The following is a 21,795-nucleotide window of genomic DNA, read 5'->3' on the forward strand; positions in this document are numbered from 1 at the left end:
CTTAAACCCATTATGGATTAAAATTTTGGTTAACCAAAAACATAATCATTTTACGGGCTGTTTTTAGCTTAATGATTTACACTTACTGGGTAAATACTGTCTATATATGTATGGAATATATATAAGAAAAATACATAATATCTAAATGTATTAGGAAATATAACCTTAGCTTTCTATAAATATCTATCAATCATCTATCTATCTTTATTTTATCTCTGTCTTGTATCCTGGATTCTATTCTATTGGTAACAATTAATTACATGGATTTTCCTGCCCTTCCCTTTGATAGTAGGTACACTTTGAAGGTGTTGGTACGTAAAATACTTCCTCACGGCAATATAAATTTCACACACTTTACTGTTTATAATTCCCAATTAAAATTCTAGAGCAGGACTTATTGAAGTTAAAAGTAAAGTTATTACTCCTCATCATAATTCTTAACTTGACAGCAAACTCCTTTTCGATTTTGCACTATTATGTTCTAAATTTGATTCGCTTTCTATATAGCATATTTTTCTAGCCTAGTAATCTTTCTATACACTTTCCTAATTCCACTGTCAACATGAATTATACATTTCTTGTCAGGTATCTTCCATCTGAAAGTTCCTGAGTCTTCTCCTATTGGCTCTGCCATTGGAAGAATAAGAGCTGTGGATCCTGATTTTGGACAAAATGCAGAAATTGAATACAATATTGTTCCAGGAGATGGGGGAAATTTGTTTGACATCGTCACAGATGAAGATACACAAGAAGGAGTCATCAAATTGAAAAAGGTACATAGACAAGTTTTTGGACAGTTGACTACCCACTATTAATTAAAGAACAAAATGATGAAAAGTTGAAAAAGAGAGAAATTTTAATTTCCTTCCATTAGCAATATTTTAAATAAAAAATAGACCAGGTAACTCTGAAGTATTCACTTCCCCAGGCACTTGTATTCTTGCAATTCAACAGATACATAGTTTTGGTTGAAACATCAGGTCTATTAATTTGACTAAATTATTTAAATATTCCTTTCAGAATTTATTGTAATTTAATTTTTTATTGTTGCAAACTTAAACAAAAAGATTAACTTAAAAGTAAGATCTAGAAGTAAACTCTAAACCCACCAAGCTTGGTCTTGCCCCTCTCATGATTTTTCTGAGAATACAAATATCTAATTCCCACATTGTTATTGAGAATTTATATCCTAGTGGAAGAATCCCTATGTCAGTAAGTTGTACTACTGAGGAATGGAAGAAAGAGCAAGGGTAATGTTGGGCTTGAGGGGGTTTTAAGGAGGTAAGTGAAAAGAAAGATTAATGAGAGAGAGAGGAAGGAAGAGGGGAGGGAGCAAGAGGGAGAGGCAGAGGCAGGAAGGATCAAGGAGAAAAAGAGAGGCAGGGAGGGAGGGAGTGAAAGGCGGACTGTGATGGGAAGCCATTTAGTAATATTAAATAGACTTGTACAGAAGAGAATTGCAAAAGGGGAGAACACAATTTGTAATATTAGCAAGGGTATAGTCTGTCTTTTGGTGGGTTGGCATGAAGAAGGGGCATGCAAACGTGAGAAAGAGAAAAATCATAATTATGTTAGGGGTTTGTAGATTGTTTCCATAACAGTGAAGCAGATTATAGCAATTTTCAATAACGGAGTGCAGGCAAACTATTGAAACTCATTTAATTTAGTACTGCTTTCCTCTCTCCTGCAAAGTATGTTCTGTTTCCCCCAAACTGCAGTGTATCATATGCATTTAATAATTGTGATTATTTTAGCCTACAAGAAATATTTTTGCAGTCATTCCCATTAATTAGGCTGCTGTTTCCATATTTGCTCAGGAACTCTGAATTTTAACAAAGAAATAATACATATGGCAATAAAAATAATACTGAAAAGAAACACAATTTTCATATAGATTATTTATCACTTTTTATTTCCACTACTGAACATAAATTGTACCTTTTCTAGAAATTACTTTAACCACACAATCTCATTCAGCAAAATTATACTTTCATGTTGTATTTTCAAAGTACATTTTAAAAAGTATGTGTCAAATTCTTATTAACTTTACTTCTTTATTGTTTGTTCTTGTTTTGCCCATTTTTCTCTTTTCTATTCAGTCAGTAACAAGTCAATGAAAGTCTTCTCACTTATTTTTTCTTAAAAAAAAACTACATTTAAATGACTTAGAAGTGTTAATTTAAATGGAGCAAATATGTATTCTCTTAATAATAAGAAAAATAATAGAAAATATTTTACATCAATAGGTCATAAAATTTAAGTATGAGATTAAGTAAATTTACAAACTAAAATTTAGGTACAGATGAGTCAATATTGTATTAATATATTTTTAAAATTTATATATGTATGTATGTTTATAGTTATTACAACTATATTTTATATTTACACATGTTTTATATTTATATTTTTATTTATACACATTTACCATCTCTGCCAATAAATGATTGGTGTCTAAGTGTTTATCTGGGAAAATGTGTGGCACTCTTATTCTTCCACTAGGATATAAATTCTCATTGTTATAAAATAACAATGTGGGAATTAGATATTTGTATTCTCAGAAAAATTATGAGAGAGGCAAGACCAAGTTTGGTGGGTTTAGAGTTTACTTCTAGATCTTACTTTTAAGTTAATCTTTTTGTTTAAGTTTGCAACAGTAAAAAATTAAATTACAATTAAATTCTGGAAAGAATGTTTAAATAATTTAACACAATGGAAAAGGGAGTGGTGTGCTAACTATAGCCTCTATATTATATCAAAATGGCTTAATCGTTGAAAGTAATGATTTTTATAGAAGAAAGTAATGATTTAGTTATATAAATCAACTTTTTGTAAATATTTACTTATTATACACCCTCACCAAAGTGTAAGAACAGAACTTTTCCCTTCTTAGCTAATGGAAGATTCATAAAAAGAGTCATATCACTTATTTTGTTGCATTTATTTTATTTAATTTTTAGAGAATTTTCTTTCTTAACTAGGTTAAAATTAAGATTTGTAAAATTATGACATAACATTATTAAAATTGACTTACGTAATATAGAAAAGCAGTCTGAAAAGTACATCTCCAAGTATACAAAATACATTTTTCTTCCCACAGTAGATGAATAATTGTCCATTTTGCTGGCATAAAATTTTTGTCAAAAATAAGGTGCAGTGTCCATAACTGTCACTCCTTCGTTCAACAGGTATTGATGGGAAAGCCACTAAATCCAAGACCCCACTCTGGATTCTGGGAATAGAGCAGTAAATAAAATAGACCCATTCCCTCTACTCAAGCAGCTTCAGCTCAGTTGGGGGAAGACAGATGATAAACCCAAAAGCACTGTCCCCAGTGATAAATTCAAGCTTGAGAAATGTAAAGCAGGGTGCAGGGATACAAGTAATATGGAGAGCGTGGTGGCTTTTATAATGGGGTGGTCAAGACAGGTTTCTCTGACAGGGTGACATTTCAGCAGAGACTTGAAGGTAGCAAGAAATGAATCATTCATTAGTGATTCTGAGTGATGCATGTTCCACAGAGATCCAGCAGCCACTGCAAGGAGGCCGGTGGGCTGAGTGTAGCCAATGAGATACAAGGTTAAAGATGCAGAGAAAGGGGCCCATTGTGGAGCCTTATAGGCCTGGCCGAGGACTTGAATTAGATCATGGTATGGGAAGCCCGGAGTGACTTTAGATCTAAATTACCCTTACTGTTGTGAAGCTGGGATGATGTGGTGTTCTGAGGAGGATAGTGACTAGGAAGTGAGGATAGAAATAGACCAGTGAAAAGACTATAGAAATAATCCCAGAAGCTGTTGATGGAAATGTGGACCATGATTTTTGTAGTAATCAAGGTTGTGAGAAATGGTGAGATTCTGGCTGGTTTGTAAAAGAACAGCGAAAACATATTTCCAAAAATATTCTGATCATCTGGCAAATTACCCAAGCATTTGAATAGATGTGTTCTTCATGTTGTAATAGGTTTTAATCTCTCAGTGAGGAACCACCAGAAGCAATCCTTATCTGTTAGCCTGCAGTTCTGTTGGGAAAGAAAATTGCCACTTGCCGAGTACATCTATTAAATCTTAAAAAAAAAAAAAAAAAAAAAAAAAGGAAAATGCCCCAGGAGAACACCTATAACAAAATTTTAAAATTACCTATCACCTATCTACCTCCTTACCTACCTACCTATCTGCTGTAAATATTCCATTGTGTAGATACAAATATGTGTAGATATATGACTTGATTAAACATGGAGGTATGATTTCATAAAAAAAATAATTAGAAAAATTCTGTTGCATAACGCCCATGAAAAACTCAAAATTAATATAAACAACTGCAATTCTTTAGGGTCCCCCCCACCTCAGGGTAAGGGGGTGGTGAAGACTGTATTATAGAATTATTTCTGCATATATTCTGTAAGTTCTCAGGAAGTCTACCTTGCACTTAGCTTTAGGAGTTCTAGAAGAATTGGAGGTGTAATAGTAAAGAAAGTATGTAATCATCAACAGCAGTGTTTCAGTTATAGGATGATCTTTAAATTAGTGTTCTGAAACTTTCCCGTCAATATCTCAGCATAAAATGGCAAAAAGGAGTTTTCGTGTAAAACCAAATCCGTAGAGGAATTATGCTGTTAATGCACTCACAAAGTCCAAAAATATGTACTCTGCCTTCGGATATGTAGCTGATTGTTAAATGTCAGTTATTTTCATTGTTTGGCTAACATTAGCATATGATACTCTGTTTTCAGAGTTTTTCTTTTCTTAATTCACTTCATAATCAATTAAAATACTTAAAGTTCTCTGAAGCCCGTATTCTTATGATTGTTTTCTCTCTAAAATCTTTATTTGCCCTCCCTTTACTATTTCCCCTCTCTCTTTCTGAGGAGGGTCAAAGCAGGTAAGAATGATGCTCGGGTTTATAGGAGCTGAAAGAATGAAAAAAAAAAGCATTTTTATTAATTCATTTTTTACCATCAGCTTGGATTCAGTTTATGAGCACTGTGACAGAATGTTATTTCCCTATGTCACTTTGAATTCAGAGTAGCATTATGAAACTTTATAAATCTTCTCAAGGCACAAGCTATTGGTAAAAAATAAAACAAAACACAAAAAACTACTCTCACTCTACACTTATGTCCTATTGCATCCAGCAAAATTTAAGCAAATAGAAAGTGCCCTATATATTCTTAAGTGTTTCAGCATTAAAAACACTGACAACATCAGAGTAATCACTTTTTCAATTTTTCATCCCATCTAAAAATTAGGAGATGGGCTCCATTTAAAATGTGAGTACAAGGGGGTACCTGGGAGGCTCAGTCAGTTAAGCCTCCAACTCCTAATTTCAGCTCAGGTCATGATCTCAGGGTCGTGAGATGGAGCCCGGAGATGGGCTCTGAGGTGGTCATGGAGCCTGCTTAAGATTTTCTCTCTCTCCCTCTGCCCTTCCCCCACTGCTTTTGTTCTTTCTCTCTCTCTCCCTCCCAAATAAAGAAATAAAATGAGAGCATAAGACATCTTAAATTCAGCAATTCTATTTTAATTATTTATCTATTTTAGAGAGAGAAAGAGAGAGAGCATGAGAGGGCAGGGGGAGGGGGAAGAGGGAGAAAGAGAATGTTAAGCAGGCTCCATGCCCAGTGTGGAGCCCAATGCAGAGCTTGATCTCACCATTCTGAGATCGTGACCTGAGCCGAAATCAAGAGGTGGGCACTTAGCCGATGGAAGCTCCCAGGTACCCCTCAGCAATTTTAGTCTTAACTGAAAAGGTAATTGAAATATATTTTACTCAGTCGTTTTTTTTTTTTTCCTACTGGATAACTGAGAATAAATATGTATTTATTATATACTTACATCCTTACCAGATATAAACATAAAATTACGAGTTAAAAACATTCGAGGACTGAAAATAGAAATATATTTATAGAAGCACTGAATTTTTCTTGTCACTCTGAAGAAATTAAAGCAATTAAAATAGTGGGGTGAATATTTAAGTTGTTTAAAAGGACAATTTTATTAACTTGCATAATTTCTCAAACAGTTCTCTACCATTTCTACAAAAATATCTATTGCTAACTAGTAAATAAACATAGCGTAAGTTTAAAGTAAAGAATGATGAAGTGATGATTCTTTATTTTTAAATAAGTAAAACTTTGATTTTAAAAAAGAATTCTTACTATTCGATGCTATGTGGAAATATTATTTCATCCCAAATAAACGTAACTGTGATCACACTGAATCCGAAGCAGAATTCAAAAGAAAGAAAGAAAGAAAGAAAGAAAGAAAGAAAGAAAGAAAGAAAGAAAGAAAGAAGAAAGGAAGGAAGGAAAGGAAGGAAGGAAGGAAGGAAGGAAGGAAGGAAGGAAGGAAGGAAGGAAGGAAGGAAGGAAAGGAGAAAGAAAGAAAGAAAGAAAGAAAGAAAGAAAGAAAGAAAGAAAGGAAGGAAGGAAGAAAGGTGCTTTATTCTTCACCAGGATTTTCTAGTAAACAGACTAAGCTCTCAGTGGGTTCCATGGAACCATTCACATGTTCCTTATGCCCTGTTAGTAAAACTCCTTTTCTTTTTGCCAAGTGGCCAGGAAAGGCATTCACACCAAATGATTTGGTAGGAGAGCACCATCATGTGGTTAATTTTTGAATAACTCTAAGGGGGAAAAAACGGAAAAAATTTCAGTAACGTATTTTATGTAGCCAAACATACACCTTAATTTATTAAGTTTAAAACACTCCTATTTTTAGCTAGTCTGCGTGCATGCATAAGCTTAAAGGAAAATACATGGTGTACTTTGTTTCTGTAAATATTATGTCCCAGTTTTTGTAAATATTTGTCATCACCTCTTTTAAACATCTTAACCTAACTTCGCTAATCAGTCTCAGAAACTCTAAACTAGCTCCCAAACTGAAATTACCAAAGTAGGTTGTTTTGCTCCCTTGCAGGCATTTAAAGCCGTGTATTCTATACAGTCAGTTCAAACTGAGAATGACCAATGTCAGATTCCTTCTCTTCTCCCAACAAAAGCGCTCCTCTTCCCATCTTCTCCTTGCTAGATAAGGCTCCACCTTCTCTCCAAGCTTCTTAACCCCCAGACCTAGGCTTTTTCTTATGCTGCTTCTGTTGCCATCAGCCTCCCCTTGCCAAATAGGACATGAAGCCTGGCCACTGATTTCTCCTGAACGTGGGTTAAAATTTCCCTCCTTTTCCTCCTACTGGGTTGACTTGCATCTTCTTGGTTATTCCTCCTACCACTGGCTGGCTATTCTTGGAGGATAATACCTTGTCTTCATTTAGCTTAGTCTGTCCCCCATTCATCTTACTCTCATGCTTAAATCCTTTTTTTGTTTGTTTGTTTCCATCAATCGTAAGATACAGAGCAAATAGTGTATTTTCTATTATCATCTCCTGCACACACACGTGCAACATTCCATCTGTATCAAATTCAGTGCGATTTCTACCAAATATGCTATTCTTCCTTTTGCATAGAAGACACTACCACACATGAGTATCTTAATTGATTCCTTCCTTTTTTTTTTTTCCAATTTTCCCACATACCTCACTCCAAAGACTTACATGAGTCCCTCAGGAAGCTCATCACTTCTTACTTCCTTCCCAAATGTCACCATTTCTGTGAAAACACCTAAGATACTTATGGCGTTCATAGTTTAAACACATCTGATTATTTCTACTATATTTGAGCTGCCTAAAGACACTTTATCATATCTGTATTTGTGTTGTCATGATAAAGAAAATGCTTGAAATACACAGGGTGTTTATGTTTTTTGTTGACCAAGGGACACATGTCTTATGTTGGTTTACCAGTTTAATTTATGATGCATTATTTTTTTTTGTTCTCAATACTAGGTAAAGTTTAACATATTTCATAAATTATATGCAAATGAGAAATAAACTCAGAGAAGAAAGATAACTTTCAAAATCACACAGCTTGCAGTAAATTATAGTACTTGTTTGAAAAACATATTAACTGTTATCACTATTGTTACAAACAATATATGTTAGAAGTAAAATGTGACATTGGTTATTTGAGGAAGCTTAAGAGATAATTGGCCTCCCTAGATAATCATGATTTATATTGTGTGTGCATATAAAACATGTATTTTACTTAAGTTAATGTAATCTTCTTTCATTTTTAGGCAAAATCTTACCCAAAATTCTCAACTAGAAGCACCAGAATTTCTTTGAATATTCTTTTTTGTTTTGTTTGTCTTACTGAATTGTTGCTGAATTAGTTACTGAATTTGTTCCAAAAAGTATTGTCACTAAAATAGGGGCATAGAAATAATAATGCCCATGATTCTTAAGTTAATTCATTAAAGTGATAAAAATTTTGGAGTGCCACAAAAACCCGGCGTGTAACTTATGCACGGAAAAATTAAATGCATTTCTAATGAACAGTTCTGTGACAAATTTACTTAGAGGTAAGTTTTTTGAAATGTATGTTTCTTCACTTTAATAATTTAATTTTGAAAATACTTTTCTGTCTGGTCATTTCATTCTGTGTTTTTTTTTAAATTTTTAATTATAAAACTGAGATGCTGTTGAAATTTGTCAAAAACTAAAATTCAGGTTTTAAAAAGGGCCACATTTTATTTTTTTCCCTTAGTTGTTGGGGCATTCTCACCTAATGATGTAATGACTTTTATCCCTCAAATAATTACTTCACTACTTTTTAGTAAGTTGCTGAGTTGAATTCCTTCCTCAGTGGCGATAGGATACATGCAAACTTTCCCATCTACCCCCAACACACAAAACACACATCTGTCTCCCAAGTTTTACATTTTTCCATAATATTTATTGCCACCCAACATGCTACATGTTTCACTTATTTCTCTTACTGTTGTCCATCAATTCCTAGAAGACAGCAAAATCTATGCAGATGGTGATTTTGTCTGTTTGGTTCCGTTCTAGCATCAATAATGATGTCTGGAACATGGTGGAACATTCTAGAAATATTTATTAAAAGGCGGAATAAAATGCGTCTGGCATTTTGCCCTTGCTTACCTTCCATCAGGCTCATTTCCTTCTGACTTCCCCACACCTGGGTTCTTCTCGTCTCAGTTCCTAGCATTACATCCTCAGAAATGCACTTCCTATTTGCTCTATGTAATGTTCCCTTCTGTCCATTATCCCATTTTCCTCATAAATCTTAACACTATCTGAAAATTATGTACTTAATTATTTTTTGTCGTGGCTCTCCCTCCCTACAATATAAGGTTCATAGTAAAATGGACTTACTTGCACTTGTTAACCACCATATTCTCAACTCCAGACATTCGATTCAGTGGATGCGGATTTAAGCTGATTTGAATAAATCAAAGAATTAGGTGCAGATATCATCTATGGATGATTTACTATGTAACCTGAGTTAGTGGTAGAGTTTTAGAATAATTTCTTATGGAACCGAAAGTGCTAGCAACAAAGAAATAAATTGATTACCATGTTGATCATCAAACTAAGTTTGGGGAAACTTAATTTTCCTTTAAAATGATGCTTGATCTGAAAGTCTTATCTTTGTAGAGCACCCTGGCATAAGGAGCTTACTTTATAAGATCTTATCCCTCTTGTCTTTTCATCATGGCTCAACCTGATGTAAATCTGTTTTCTGCTTGTCTGAAAAGCATCTACCCTATTTGGATAAAGGTACAGCAATCACTCATTTGCATTGATTAAAAATTTCCCCTTCCGTTGACCAGTAAGAACTACTATACGATTGAGAAAGTAGAGTCTTATCACTAAAGGATACCACATTCCATTGAGTGACAACTGTACTGTTGGCAAAATAATACAGTTACACGTTCATCATAAAAAATGGAAGCAATATAGTGGAGTAAAAAGTAAAGAGTGATGAAAATACAGCTATCAGGGGTAGAGAATGCCGTAGCAGTGTCCGCTGATGAAATCTCAGGGTCTCTTGGGCTGACTTCAAAGTGTAAGCTGGAGTACAACCTGATTTGAAGCTTAGAGATGTTTTCCAAGCTTACCGGCCATTGGCAAAGTTCATTTCTTTGTGGCTTTATGACAAAGGTCTGCATTTCTTGCTAGTTATTGGCCGTGGTTCAGTCTCAGCTCTTGTAGACGCCCCTCAGGCACTTGCCTCATGGCTCCTACCCTCACAAGTTTACTTCTTCAAGGCTGGGGGAATTCATCTGCACTTACTTTCTTTGAACAGCTCACATGATTAGGTCCGACCCCTCAACTAAAGTTAGTTAACTCAACATCACGTGATGAAGGCCCTTCGTTATAGTTGCATCATTTATTTTTCCCTAAAACTTGAATTCCTCGGGTGGTATCCGATGCAATCCACAGGTGGCTCACACAGTCAAGAGAAGGGAATTCTATAAGAGCGCAGGTCATGGGACAGAAATCTTGGGGACATCTTGGAATTCTACCAAAGCTGCTGTTTTTCAAATTCCTCAAAATAAATCTACATCTATATTTCCACTCAGCATTATCTAGACCCATGTTGAGGCCCAAAGGATCCTAGGGAGCTATTGTTTTGCATTTTTTTGCCAAAATTGCTTGTTCCTTTTTGAAATAAAAAAATCATTTAGCAATTAATATTTTATGTACTTTTCCACAACCTGGACTTCAGCAGAGTAAGAGCTAAGAAAGTGTCTAAAAATAGAGATGCACAAAGGTCATCTTTGCCCAATCCCTCCTTGATACTCTGAAGAATAATTAAAATCTTATATTCTGCTTCTCCATAGTTAGATTTCTTCCCATACAGCTCCCTACAGTGTCAATTGTTCCTGCAAATTCTGGTCTTACTAACTTTGCTTTCTTGAAACACCCTTAGGAGCAGGGAGTTACTCAATTAAATTCTTTTTAATCAATCATTTTCGTACTTTTCTAGAAAGGTTCATAAAATCAAATGGGCCCCAAGCAATGCCATAAAGTTTTCTATTTATTGTGCAAGAGCTAAATTAGCTCAACTTCATAATAATGGAATTCTGTCATAGAATATGATTAAATTTCTAAGAATAAAAAATAATCCTCTTTGTTCTATACCTATTTCAAATATTAGAGTTTTTGTTGGTTGTAAAGTTAGATGAATTTCCTTCTTTAGCACCACCAGCCCCAACCCCCAAAGGTAGAGGGTAGTCAGCCAGATGGTTTGGATAAAATCAACTACAGAGAGGTCAGTATTGATTCTCCTGGCTGTTTCTGAGCTATTCAATTTTATAAAACGGCATTACCCAGGGGTCAGGGTCATGAAGAAGTAAGACCATCTAGAATATTATTGTGACATTTCTCTTAGAATTTTCTCCATTTCCTTATCACTGCACAATATAAGTTTCCAGTCTCAAAATTATCCATATGTACAAAAAATTTCATCCCACTCCTTGACCACCAAATATTTGCCTGCTATGCCAGATCAGAAGTTCTTAAAAGGCATAGACTATGTCTGATATCCTGACATCAGGACAAAGAAAAAGTATGGGAAAGTTTTCAGAATCCTTCCATTTCTGGGCTTGAAATGGACTTTGAAGTGGGAGTCAGTCCATCAGGTGGGTATGGCATGTTATAATCAAGTAGGTAAATAAAATGTAGATCTTGTCTAGAAAGAATTCTCCTAATTGTGCAAATAATCAGGAACATTTTAATATCTAGGAGACACTAGAGAGGGAAAAGGGAAGCAATTGGTATTAGCTGCTATATTCTAAGAAGTTAACTCTAGGCCCACAAAAAGGAGTAAGTATAAACCAGGACAGCTCACTACCTTTCTAGGCAAAAGGACCCAAGGTGTTTAAAATCAAAATAGTCTTCCTTTAGAAAATAAGGGTCACAAAAAAAAAAAGAAAAAGAAAAAGAAAAAGAAATGATAGAGGTCACTATGGAGGAAAATTATAGTATTCAACATTCATGGAGCATTTAGACTTTACAAAAATTCTTGATGTTGTATTTCTATTCATATAACTAATAGCTGTAATATCAAACAGGGCATATTATACATGACATTCTTTACTGTTACTGGCTTAAAGATAAATTGAAATTCCTAGCAAGAAAGAAATGGAAATGGAAGAAAATCAATATTATGTTGATATAATAGGTAAATAGGCATGAAGCAAGTAACTAAAAATATGGAAAGCAACGGACAACATTGAGGGCAAAGCAGATAAAAGCATGGATAAAAATTGGGTGAATTAGATAAAATAAGAGAATAATTACAGGGAAAATAAATATGGATTCCCCTGAACGAAAATTATTGTGAAAAAAACTTAAATGCCACGTCCAGGAGGTGTTACTGTTTGCTCTAATAAACTCCGTGGAATAGTGAGTTTTTGAGGATTTCACAGTGATTTTTTAATTTCTTTTTTCATCCTTGGAGAAAATGCATAAAATGAAAATCTTGTCCTTAAGAGAGAAATATACCTCCTTTATTTCCCCCAGGTGTGCTGAAGCAAAAAACAGATGTGTTGACACAGCAATTAGCAAGTCATTGGAGTCATACCAGAGGGAATTAATTTAGAAAACAGAAACTTTTAAAGGTCCCTAAAAATCTCTATGTTAATGTTAATTTCATGTTGTCTTAGTTTTCATAGGTGATTAGTAGTCAAAGCCATTGACCTTAAAGTTTACATAAAACAACACAGCAACACCATATTTCCAGAATATAATATTTTCAGTTATTGGGAACATAAAACTAATTTCAGCATAGAAGTGAAAAGAAGTAGTAGTAAAGTTAAAATAGAGAATCAGTGACTTCATGGACAAATGACTTCCAAATACTATGTTTCACAATTTTCTTTAATTTGATCACATATCTTCAAGGTAAAATATTGGTAAAATATCCTGACGATGCATTGCAGTGCCTACTAATTATATAGATAATGCTGAGAACTCCGGGGACGGAAATGCTTTGTACAATTAGAACTATGTATGTTTTAAATTCTGACATAGTGTTTTTTAGTGAAAAGAAGTAAATATTCAAACATTTTTAATAGAAAATGATATCATTGCCAAAATAAGAGGAGTGGTCCAAGAAAAAAATTTATTTTGTTATACGAAATTTTTAACTGGAATGTACAGAAGCTTAATTGTCCATTTTCAGTTTTATTGTGTTTTAATTACAGCTTGCTTCCACTAGATGTCAGTATTGTATAAGATTAGAAAATGCTTCTCTTAAAGTTTCTCGGCAATTTTAACTACTATATAATGAAGCCCTACTAAAGCATATATGTGCACATACGTAACATTTTAATATATGCAACTGATTATCTTTACAAGTTACCTAGAATACTCTACAGTGGGTCATTCTGAAAATGTTTCCTTACCCACTAATTAAAAATTTTGAAACCAATACAGACTTGGTATTAACTTGCAAATCCTCCAAACCATGTGAGTCGTCTTCGCCACGTTCTGTATGAACGTACCTCTTCATTTTTGATTTGTCCTCATTACAGCCATTAGATTTTGAAACCAAGAAGGCATACACTTTTAAAGTCGAAGCTTCCAACGTGCACCTTGACCACAGATTTCACTCCGCCGGCCCTTTTAAAGACACGGCCACAGTGAAGATCAGCGTGTTGGACGTGGAGGAGCCCCCGGTGTTCAGTAAGCCGCTCTACACCATGGAGGTTTATGAAGACACTCCAGTCGGGACCATCATCGGCGCTGTCACTGCGCAAGACCTCGACGTGGGCAGTAGTGCTGTTAGGTAAGAAAAGGAAACATTTTTATTTTCTGTGTGTCAGAAAAAGGGGGGGGGGAATGCTCTGTCGAAACCTGGATGAATGATTTCGTTTGGTGATAGGAGACTTGAAAATGCGATGCCTTTTGCTATGATAACTATTAGGTGAAAAGCCATAGGATTTGAACAATCAGTCCCTGCAACTGGGTTTGACAGTGGTGTGATGTGGACCTGGCACTTAAGCTAACCAATCTCAATTTTTTACCTATAAAAGGCGTTTCATAATATAATCTCAGAGGATTTCCCATGGTTAATGACATTAAGATACTTTCACAGCGCCTAAAATAGAGCAGAATGTAATACATTTTTCAATTACTCTAAAATCTCTGTCTCTCACCAAAAGTTAGATGGTTTTACCATTTGCAATTTGCAGTTCATTTTTTTCACTGACAATTGTGTCTGCTGATGAAAGCAGTGAGAGCCAGTCCTGGGGTAAGAGGAATTATGGAATTGCTCAAAGCCCAGGCTTTACAAAGAGCTCCTGTTGATATAAGGATATAAGGCTTGGATAAGAGTAGAAAACAAAGCCATGGATAAGAGTAGAAAAAATCATCTCTTTCTCTCCTCCCACCCCAAACCCATACATTCCATTTGCACTACTACTGAAACATAGATTTCCCTTTCTCTCACTTATACATTGATCCTGCAACGTATTTTTAAAAAGATTTTATTTATTTATTTAAGAGAGAGAGGGAGGGAGGGATTGGCGGGAGGAACATAGAGAGAGGGACAAATATACACCATGCTGAGTGTGGAGCCCGATGTGGGTCTCGATCTCAGGACCCTGAGATCACCAACTGAGCTCAAGAGTCAGGGGCTTAACTGACTGGGCCACCCAAGTGCCCCAGATCCTGCAACATATTTTGAGACTTGCTATTGATTCAACTATGTTTCTTCTGTACATTTAAATTCCCTGCTAACTGTCCACATCCCACATGTATACAAGTACTGGGAAACCAAAAGAGAGAGAGAGAGTGGAGAGACAGAGAGAAATATGTGATGTGTTCTAATCTTCCACCTCTAATGGGCTGAATCTTCGCTTAGAAAATCAGACCAAAGAAAGGTAGGCTTTTAATACAAAAACACTCCTGACATCGGGAAAATATATAGACACATACCTCATAAGATTTCATGCCATGGGGCAGTAATAAAAAATGCATAAATCATTCATTGGTTACCTCAAAGCATTCATAGCATATAGGAAAAATCTCAGGGAAGGGCCTGAGAGCATGTATGCTCTGCTCTTTGTGGTCACCTGAATCTATCTCCCAAAGTGATCTGAGTATCCCCTTTTTTGAAACATGTCAGTGGTCAAGAGAGAACGCTAAAAAGGAACATTTGTCTTGGGAAAGAGGAGAGAAAAGGCAATGACTGAGTGCCCCTACATGTCAGGTGGGATACTGACTAATGTACTCATTGGATTCAAATTGTTGTTCTACGTGTCCGTATTACAACATGATTCACTCTCAGTTGAGCTCCAAAAACCCTTATTTATTACCAGTGTTGTAGGGGCATTCTCAAGAACCAGCCCCATTAGTAGCTGTTACATATTAATCCGTTATCACTCATCAGTCCTCTACTTGAGACCCTGAGTGTGCTGTTGATAACTGTGAAAGTGGGAAATGCCTGGTGAGTAGATTTACAGGTAACTTCAAGAATATAAACAGTTACAGAAGAAATACGGAAGGCTGTAAAGAAAGTAATGAAAAGGTAAATAAATATGGATCGAAACTCTCTATGGTTCAATAAATGAGAATTTTGGAACACGGTGAAACACAGTACCTAGAGAACATTCTACGTTGTTTAATTTACTGTATGTTCTATCTTTGAAGACTGAAAAAAGCGTGATAGAGTCAAAATATTAATAAAATACGATTTTAATGCAATACTTAAAAAAAAAATCAGAGAGTTTATTAGTAAAACTATCGCCTGGGAAAGGTAAGGTGAGGCTTACAGACTTCCAAATGTAACAACATGTTTGGAGTTAAGAGCCTGGTGTGAAGAGTAAAGGAAGGCTACATTTGTGAGATACTCTTGAACGACAGGACTGGTTTCTTTTGGGAGGGGGGCATGTTACTGTCACAGGAGCTACTGTCTGACAAGACCTACTTTATGTGGGATAAAGTAACATCCCTAGTCTTACTTCTAATGGGGAGCAGCCTGACTCACTAAAGCTGTAGACACAGATGGATCTAATTGATCCCGGGAGGGGTTGTCAAAAGACAGAGCTGCTTTTGAATCAGCATGAAAGCTGTCTTACTTCCATGTCCTTGGAGTAAACGATAAGCTTGAATCATGTCAGTTGAGGAAACATGGGGTATGAATCATCTTTTTTTTTGGGTCTGAAAACATGTTGGCTGACTTAAGAATGATAGTAAAAATATGTTGTGAAAAATAAGCATCAAAATGTGAAATTACTTGACGTATTTGGGTACGCTCTGTTTGTTTTGTTTTCCTTTGCTCAACTGTCTTTTCACAGAGTTGCTGTGCGAGGTATTAATTTAGGGCTGTGTTATTGCATGTGCCAGTAGGTATTTTATTAATGTTATTATTGTATTATCACTGAGCACAGCAAAGAACCAGAGTGCGGTGGCATTAAGCAGGGACTGAAGCAACTTTGAAGAAAGGTTAGGAGTAATAACTCCAAATGCGTGCGGTTGACCTTTGAACAATGTGGGGGTTCAAGTGCACTGACCATCTGCAGAGTCGAAAATCCGCATATACCTTGACTCCCCCAAACCTTAACTACTAAGAGCTTACTTTTGACCAGAAGCCTAATGGGATAACATAAACAGCAAATGAACACGTATTTTGTACGATATATGTATTATACGCTGTATTCTTAGAATAAAGTAAGCCAGAGAAATAAAAATGTTATTAAAAGAATCGTAAGGAAGATAAAATACATTTAGAATACTGAACTGTATTGAGGAAGACCCCTGTGTTAGCAGACCCGTGCAGTTCCAACCCAGGTTGTTCAAGGGTCAAGTGTATACCATGTCTGGTCCCCCTGCCCCAAGCTTAATTTCTAGTTATTGTTCCCTTTACTCTTCTAGCCTTTGCCATTGGATACACTGATTTCTTGCTTCTAATCTTCTAATGCTCTATGTCCTTTGGCTCTGATTATATCAGTCATGGAAGTGATTCCTAGTGCATCAAATGAGTGAATCAGTGTGTGCACTACCAGTGAGTTGGGGGATTTTCACAACTGTAGTCTTTTTTTTTTTTTAAGATTTTATTTATTTATTTGACAGAGAGAGAGACAGCCAGCGAGAGAGGGAACACAAGCAGGGGGAGTGGGAGAGGAAGAAGCAGGCTCATAGCGGAGGAGCCTGATGTGGGGTTCGATCCCAGAATGCTGGAATCATGCCCTGAGCCGAAGGCAGACGCTCAATGACTGCGCCACCCAGGCGCCCCTCACAACTGTAGTCTCTTAAATTTAGAAATGAAATTTAAAATATGTGGGGTGCCTGTGTCGGTTAAGCATCTGACTTTAAAAAAAATTTTTTATGTATTTATTTGTCAGAGAGAGAGCAGGAGCAGGGGGAGCTGCAGGCAGAAGGAGAAGCAGGCTCCCCGCTGAGCAAGGAGCCCAACGCAGGACTCCATCCCAGGAGCCGGGGATCATGACCCGAGCTGAAGGCAGACGCTTAACCCACTGAGCCACCCAGGCGTCCCAAGCGGCTGACTCTTGATTTTGGCTCAGGTCATGATCTCAGGCTCGTGAGATTGAGCCCCACATCGGGCTCCATACTCATTTCGGAGTCTGCTTCTCTCCCTCTCCCTCTGCTGTCTCTCTCTCTCAAAAATAAGTAAATAAAATCTTTAAAAAAGAATTTTAACCTGTGTGATCACTATTCAGTTACATTGAGAATTAATATTTGGTTTGAGTATGAGTGATTCGCATTAAAGAGATTTCAGTGGATAATTTTGCTCAGTGTGTGGAACTTTACTTTTGTTCCAAAGATAGAAAACTCTTCGTTACCCTATGAATTTTAAAAGACAATTTAATCGAATTAATTTTGTGTATAAAATGAGAAAGTGAACAATTCAGTTATAAACTCAATCTCTGTAAGAAGTATTGGATGATAAGAGACTGATGACATGATGTAAAATTTTGTGCATGTAAACTTCCACGTATATGTTCAAAATTGCAGAATTTAATAGAACAACTGAATAGTTCCTTTTTCATGTTACCTTCTTGTGTGTAATGATATTTCTAACCAAAACCCACCACTTAAAATTGATTAATAAATGAAAATCATTATGAGTTTCCATAAGTAGAATGTGATATTTAAAATAATTAATAACTCGTTATTAAAATAGAAGCATTTCTCTGTGTCCTGCCTAAACTCGTCTTAAATCTCAAATCTGGTCTGTTCACCACGCTTTTAGAAAAATTTCTGTAATCAATTGGAATTGATTTTTTTCATCATGGATTAAGAGATTATCAGTGTAGCTGATTTTCATTTGAGAGCCCTTTCCCATATATCAAAAATTTTATTATCTGGGCAGAAATTTGAGCTCAACTATAAAACACCCTTAGGGAGTGAGAGGAAAGAGAGGCCTGGCTTATCAAGTGTCATCCTATAGCAACATATATAATTCCTTTTAAATGTTAATAGTAAAAATTCAAAATTCAAAAAATTGCCCACTCCCAGACATGAACACAGTCAGCCTTTATTTCAGTGTCTAAATTCCACATTCCCTTTTTCTTTGTCCCTAAGTTTCTTTGAAATATTCCGTAATACCAAGTTTTATCTACTTTTTCTCCCCATATCTACCTTATTTGTACACAATATCTCTTTTTTTCACTTAACATTTTCATTCTCTATTTTTCACTTATTTAGCAGATTTTTGTGAGGATTAAATGAGGTATTGGTATAAAATATTTTATTTCAATGTTTTTTAATATTTCTAGAGCAGTTTAAGTTTACAGCAAAATTGAGAGAAAGTACAGGATCCCCCACCACCACACATGCATAGCCTCCCCCGCTACCAACACCCCCACCAGAATGATACATTTGTTACAATTGAACCTACTCATCATAGTCACTCAGAGTCCATAGTTTGCCTTAAGATTCACTCTTGGTCTGTACATTCTGGGGATTTGAACAAATGTGTAATGACCTGTATCCATAATTATAACATTGCCAGAGTATTTTCACCACACTAAAAGTCCTCTGTGCTCCGACTCGTTGTCTTTCTGCCACCCTCACCCCTGCCAAGCCCTGGAAGCCATTGATCTATTTATTGCCTCTATAGTTTGACTTCTCCGGAATGTCACGTAGTTGGAGTCATACAGTATGTAAACGTTTCAGATTAACATCTTTCTCTTAGTAACATACATAAATAACTTATACATACATAAATTACATACATATCTTTCCATGGCTTATGAGGTCACTTCTTTTTTGTTTTTTATATTATTTTTTATTTTTTTATTTTTTTTATTATATTATGTTAGTCACCATACAGTACATCCCCGGTTTCTGATGCAAAGTTCGATGATTCATTGGTTGCATATAACACCCAGTGCACCATGCAATATGTGCCCTCCTTACTACCCATCACCAGTCTATCCCATTCCCCCACCTCCCTCCCCTCTGAAGCCCTCATTTTGTTTCTCAGAGTCCATAGTCTCTCATGCTTCATTCCCCCTTCTGATTACCCCCCCTTTCTTTATCCCTTTCTTCCCCTACCGATCTTCCTAGTTCTTATGTTCCATAGATGAGAGAAATCATATGATAATTGTCTTTCTCTGCTTGACTTATTTCACTTAGCATTATCTCCTCCAGTGCCGTCCATGTTGCAGCAAATGTTGAGAACTCATTCTTTCTGATAGCTGAGTAATATTCCATTGTATATGTGGACCACAGCTTCTTAATCCAGTCATCTGTTGAAGGGCATCTCGGTTCCTTCCACGATTTAGCTATTGTGGACAGTGCTGCTATGAACATTGGGGTGCATATGGCCCTTCTCTTCACTATGTCTGTATCTTTGGGGTAAATACCCAGTAGTGCAATGGCTGGGTCATAGGGTAGCTCAATTTTTAACTTTTTAAGGGACCTCCACACTGCTTTCCAGAGTGGCTGCACCAACTGCATTCCCACCAACAATGTAGGAGGGATCCCCTTTCACCACATCCTCTCCAGCAATTGCTGTTTCCTGCCTTGTTATTTTTGCCATTCTAACTGGCGTAAGGTGGTATCTTAATGTGGTTTTGATTTGAATTTCCCTGATGGCTAATGATTTTGAACATTTTTTCATGTGTCTGTTAGCCATTTGTATGTCATCATAGGAAAAGTGTCTGTTCATATCTTCTGCCCATTTTTTGATTTGTTTATTTGTTTCTCACATATTGAGTTTGAGAAGTTCTTTGTAGATCTTGGATACCAGTCTTTTAACTGTAGCATCATTTGCAAATATATTCTCCCATTCTGTGGGCTGCCTCTTAGTTTTTTTGATTGTTTCCTTGGCTGTGCAGAAGCTTTTTATCTTGATGAAGTCCCACATGTTCATTTTATCTTTTGTTTCTCTTGCCTTTGGAGATGCGTCATGAAAAAGGTTGCTTTGGCCAATGTCATAGAGGTTGTTGCCTATGTCGTCCTCTAGGATTTTGATGGATTCCTGTCTCACATTGTGGTCTTTCATCCATTTGGAGTTTATCTTTGTGTATGGTGTGAGAGAGTGGTCAAGTTTCATTCTTTTGCATGTAGCTGTCCAATTTTCCCAGCACCATTTATTGAAGAGACTGTCTTTTTTTCCACTGGATGTTTTTTTCCTGCTTTATTAAAGATTAGTTGCCCAAAAAGCCGAGGGTCCATTTCTGGGTTCTCTATTCTGTTCCATTGGTCTATGGGTCTGTTTCTGTGCCAGTACCATGCTGTCTTTGTGATCACAGCTCTGTAGTACAGCTCGAAATCTGGCATTGTGATGCCCCCAGCTTTGTTTTTCCTTTTCAACAGTTCCTTGGTGATTCGGGGCCTTTTCTGGTTCCATACAAATTTAAGGACTATTTGTTCTAGTTCCTTGAAAAATGTCATCGGTATTTTGATCGGGATAGAATTGAAAGTGTAGATTGCTCTGGGTAGCATCGATGTTTTAACTATGTTAATTCTTCCGATCCATGAGCATGGAATATTTTTCCATCTTTTTGTGTCTTCCTCAATGTCTTTCAAGAGTGATTTATAGTTTCTAGAATATAGATCCTTTACGTCTCTGGTTAAGTTAATTCCAAGGTAACATATGGTTTTTGGTGCTATTGTAAATGGGATGGATTCCCTAATTTCTCTTTCTTCAGTCTCATTATTCGTGTATAGAAATGCAACTGATTTCTGAGCATTGATTTTGTATCCTGCCACATTACTGAATTGCTCTATAACCTCTAATAGTTTGGGAGTGGATTCTTTTGGATTTTCCATATAGAGTATCATGTCATCTGCGAAGAGAGACAGTTTGACTTCTTCGTTGCCAATTTGGATACCTTTTATACCTTTTCGTTGTCTGATTGCTGTTGCAAGGACTTCTAGTACTATGTTGAATAATAGTGGCGAGAGAGTGTATTTTTATTTTTTTAAAAGGTTTTATTTATTCATTTGACAGAGAGTGAGAGTGAGAGCTAGAGAGAGAGAGAGAGTATGAGCAGGGGGAGGGACAGATGAGAGGGAGAAACAGACTCCTCGCTGAGCAGGGAGCCCAACACGGGACTCAGTCCCAGGACCCTGAGTTCATCACCTGATCCAAAGGCAGACACTTAACCAATTGAGCCACCCAGGCGCTCATAGGTCACTTATTTTTAATGCTAAATACTATTCTGTTGTCTGGATGTACCATAGTTTATTTGTCCACAGGTGCAGGGTCTTATGTGGAAATAAATTCTCAGCTTCTTTGTATCATTACCGAGAAGTGCATTTGCTGGATCATATGGTAAGAGTATGCCTGGATTTGTGAAAAGCCACAAAGCTGTCTTCCAAAGTGGCATTCTGCATTTTCATTGGCGAAGAATGAAATTGCCTGTTGCTGTTCCTCCTCGCCAGCGTTTGGTGCTCAGTATTCCAAATTTTGCACATTCTGAGAAGTGTGTAGTGGTACCTCATAGTTGTCTTAAT

General features: G+C 36.2%; 1 protein-coding gene across 2 annotated transcripts in view; it reads left to right on the forward strand.

Annotated features, from left to right (window-relative positions):
• CDH12 (cadherin 12) overlaps positions 1 to 21,795 on the forward strand; it is a 258,224-nt gene that overhangs the window by 200,982 nt on the left and 35,447 nt on the right. For both annotated transcript variants that reach the window (XM_045787409.2, XM_045787410.2), the window contains 2 exons: positions 586 to 773; positions 13,398 to 13,651. In XM_045787409.2, the coding sequence (XP_045643365.1) occupies positions 586 to 773; positions 13,398 to 13,651 (442 nt within the window). The remainder of the gene's footprint in view (positions 1 to 585; positions 774 to 13,397; positions 13,652 to 21,795) is intronic.

This window comes from Ursus americanus, chromosome 15 (genome assembly GCF_024610735.1).
Source record: "Ursus americanus isolate L20-20 chromosome 15, mUrsAme1.1.p, whole genome shotgun sequence".
Taxonomy (NCBI): domain Eukaryota; kingdom Metazoa; phylum Chordata; class Mammalia; order Carnivora; family Ursidae; genus Ursus; species Ursus americanus.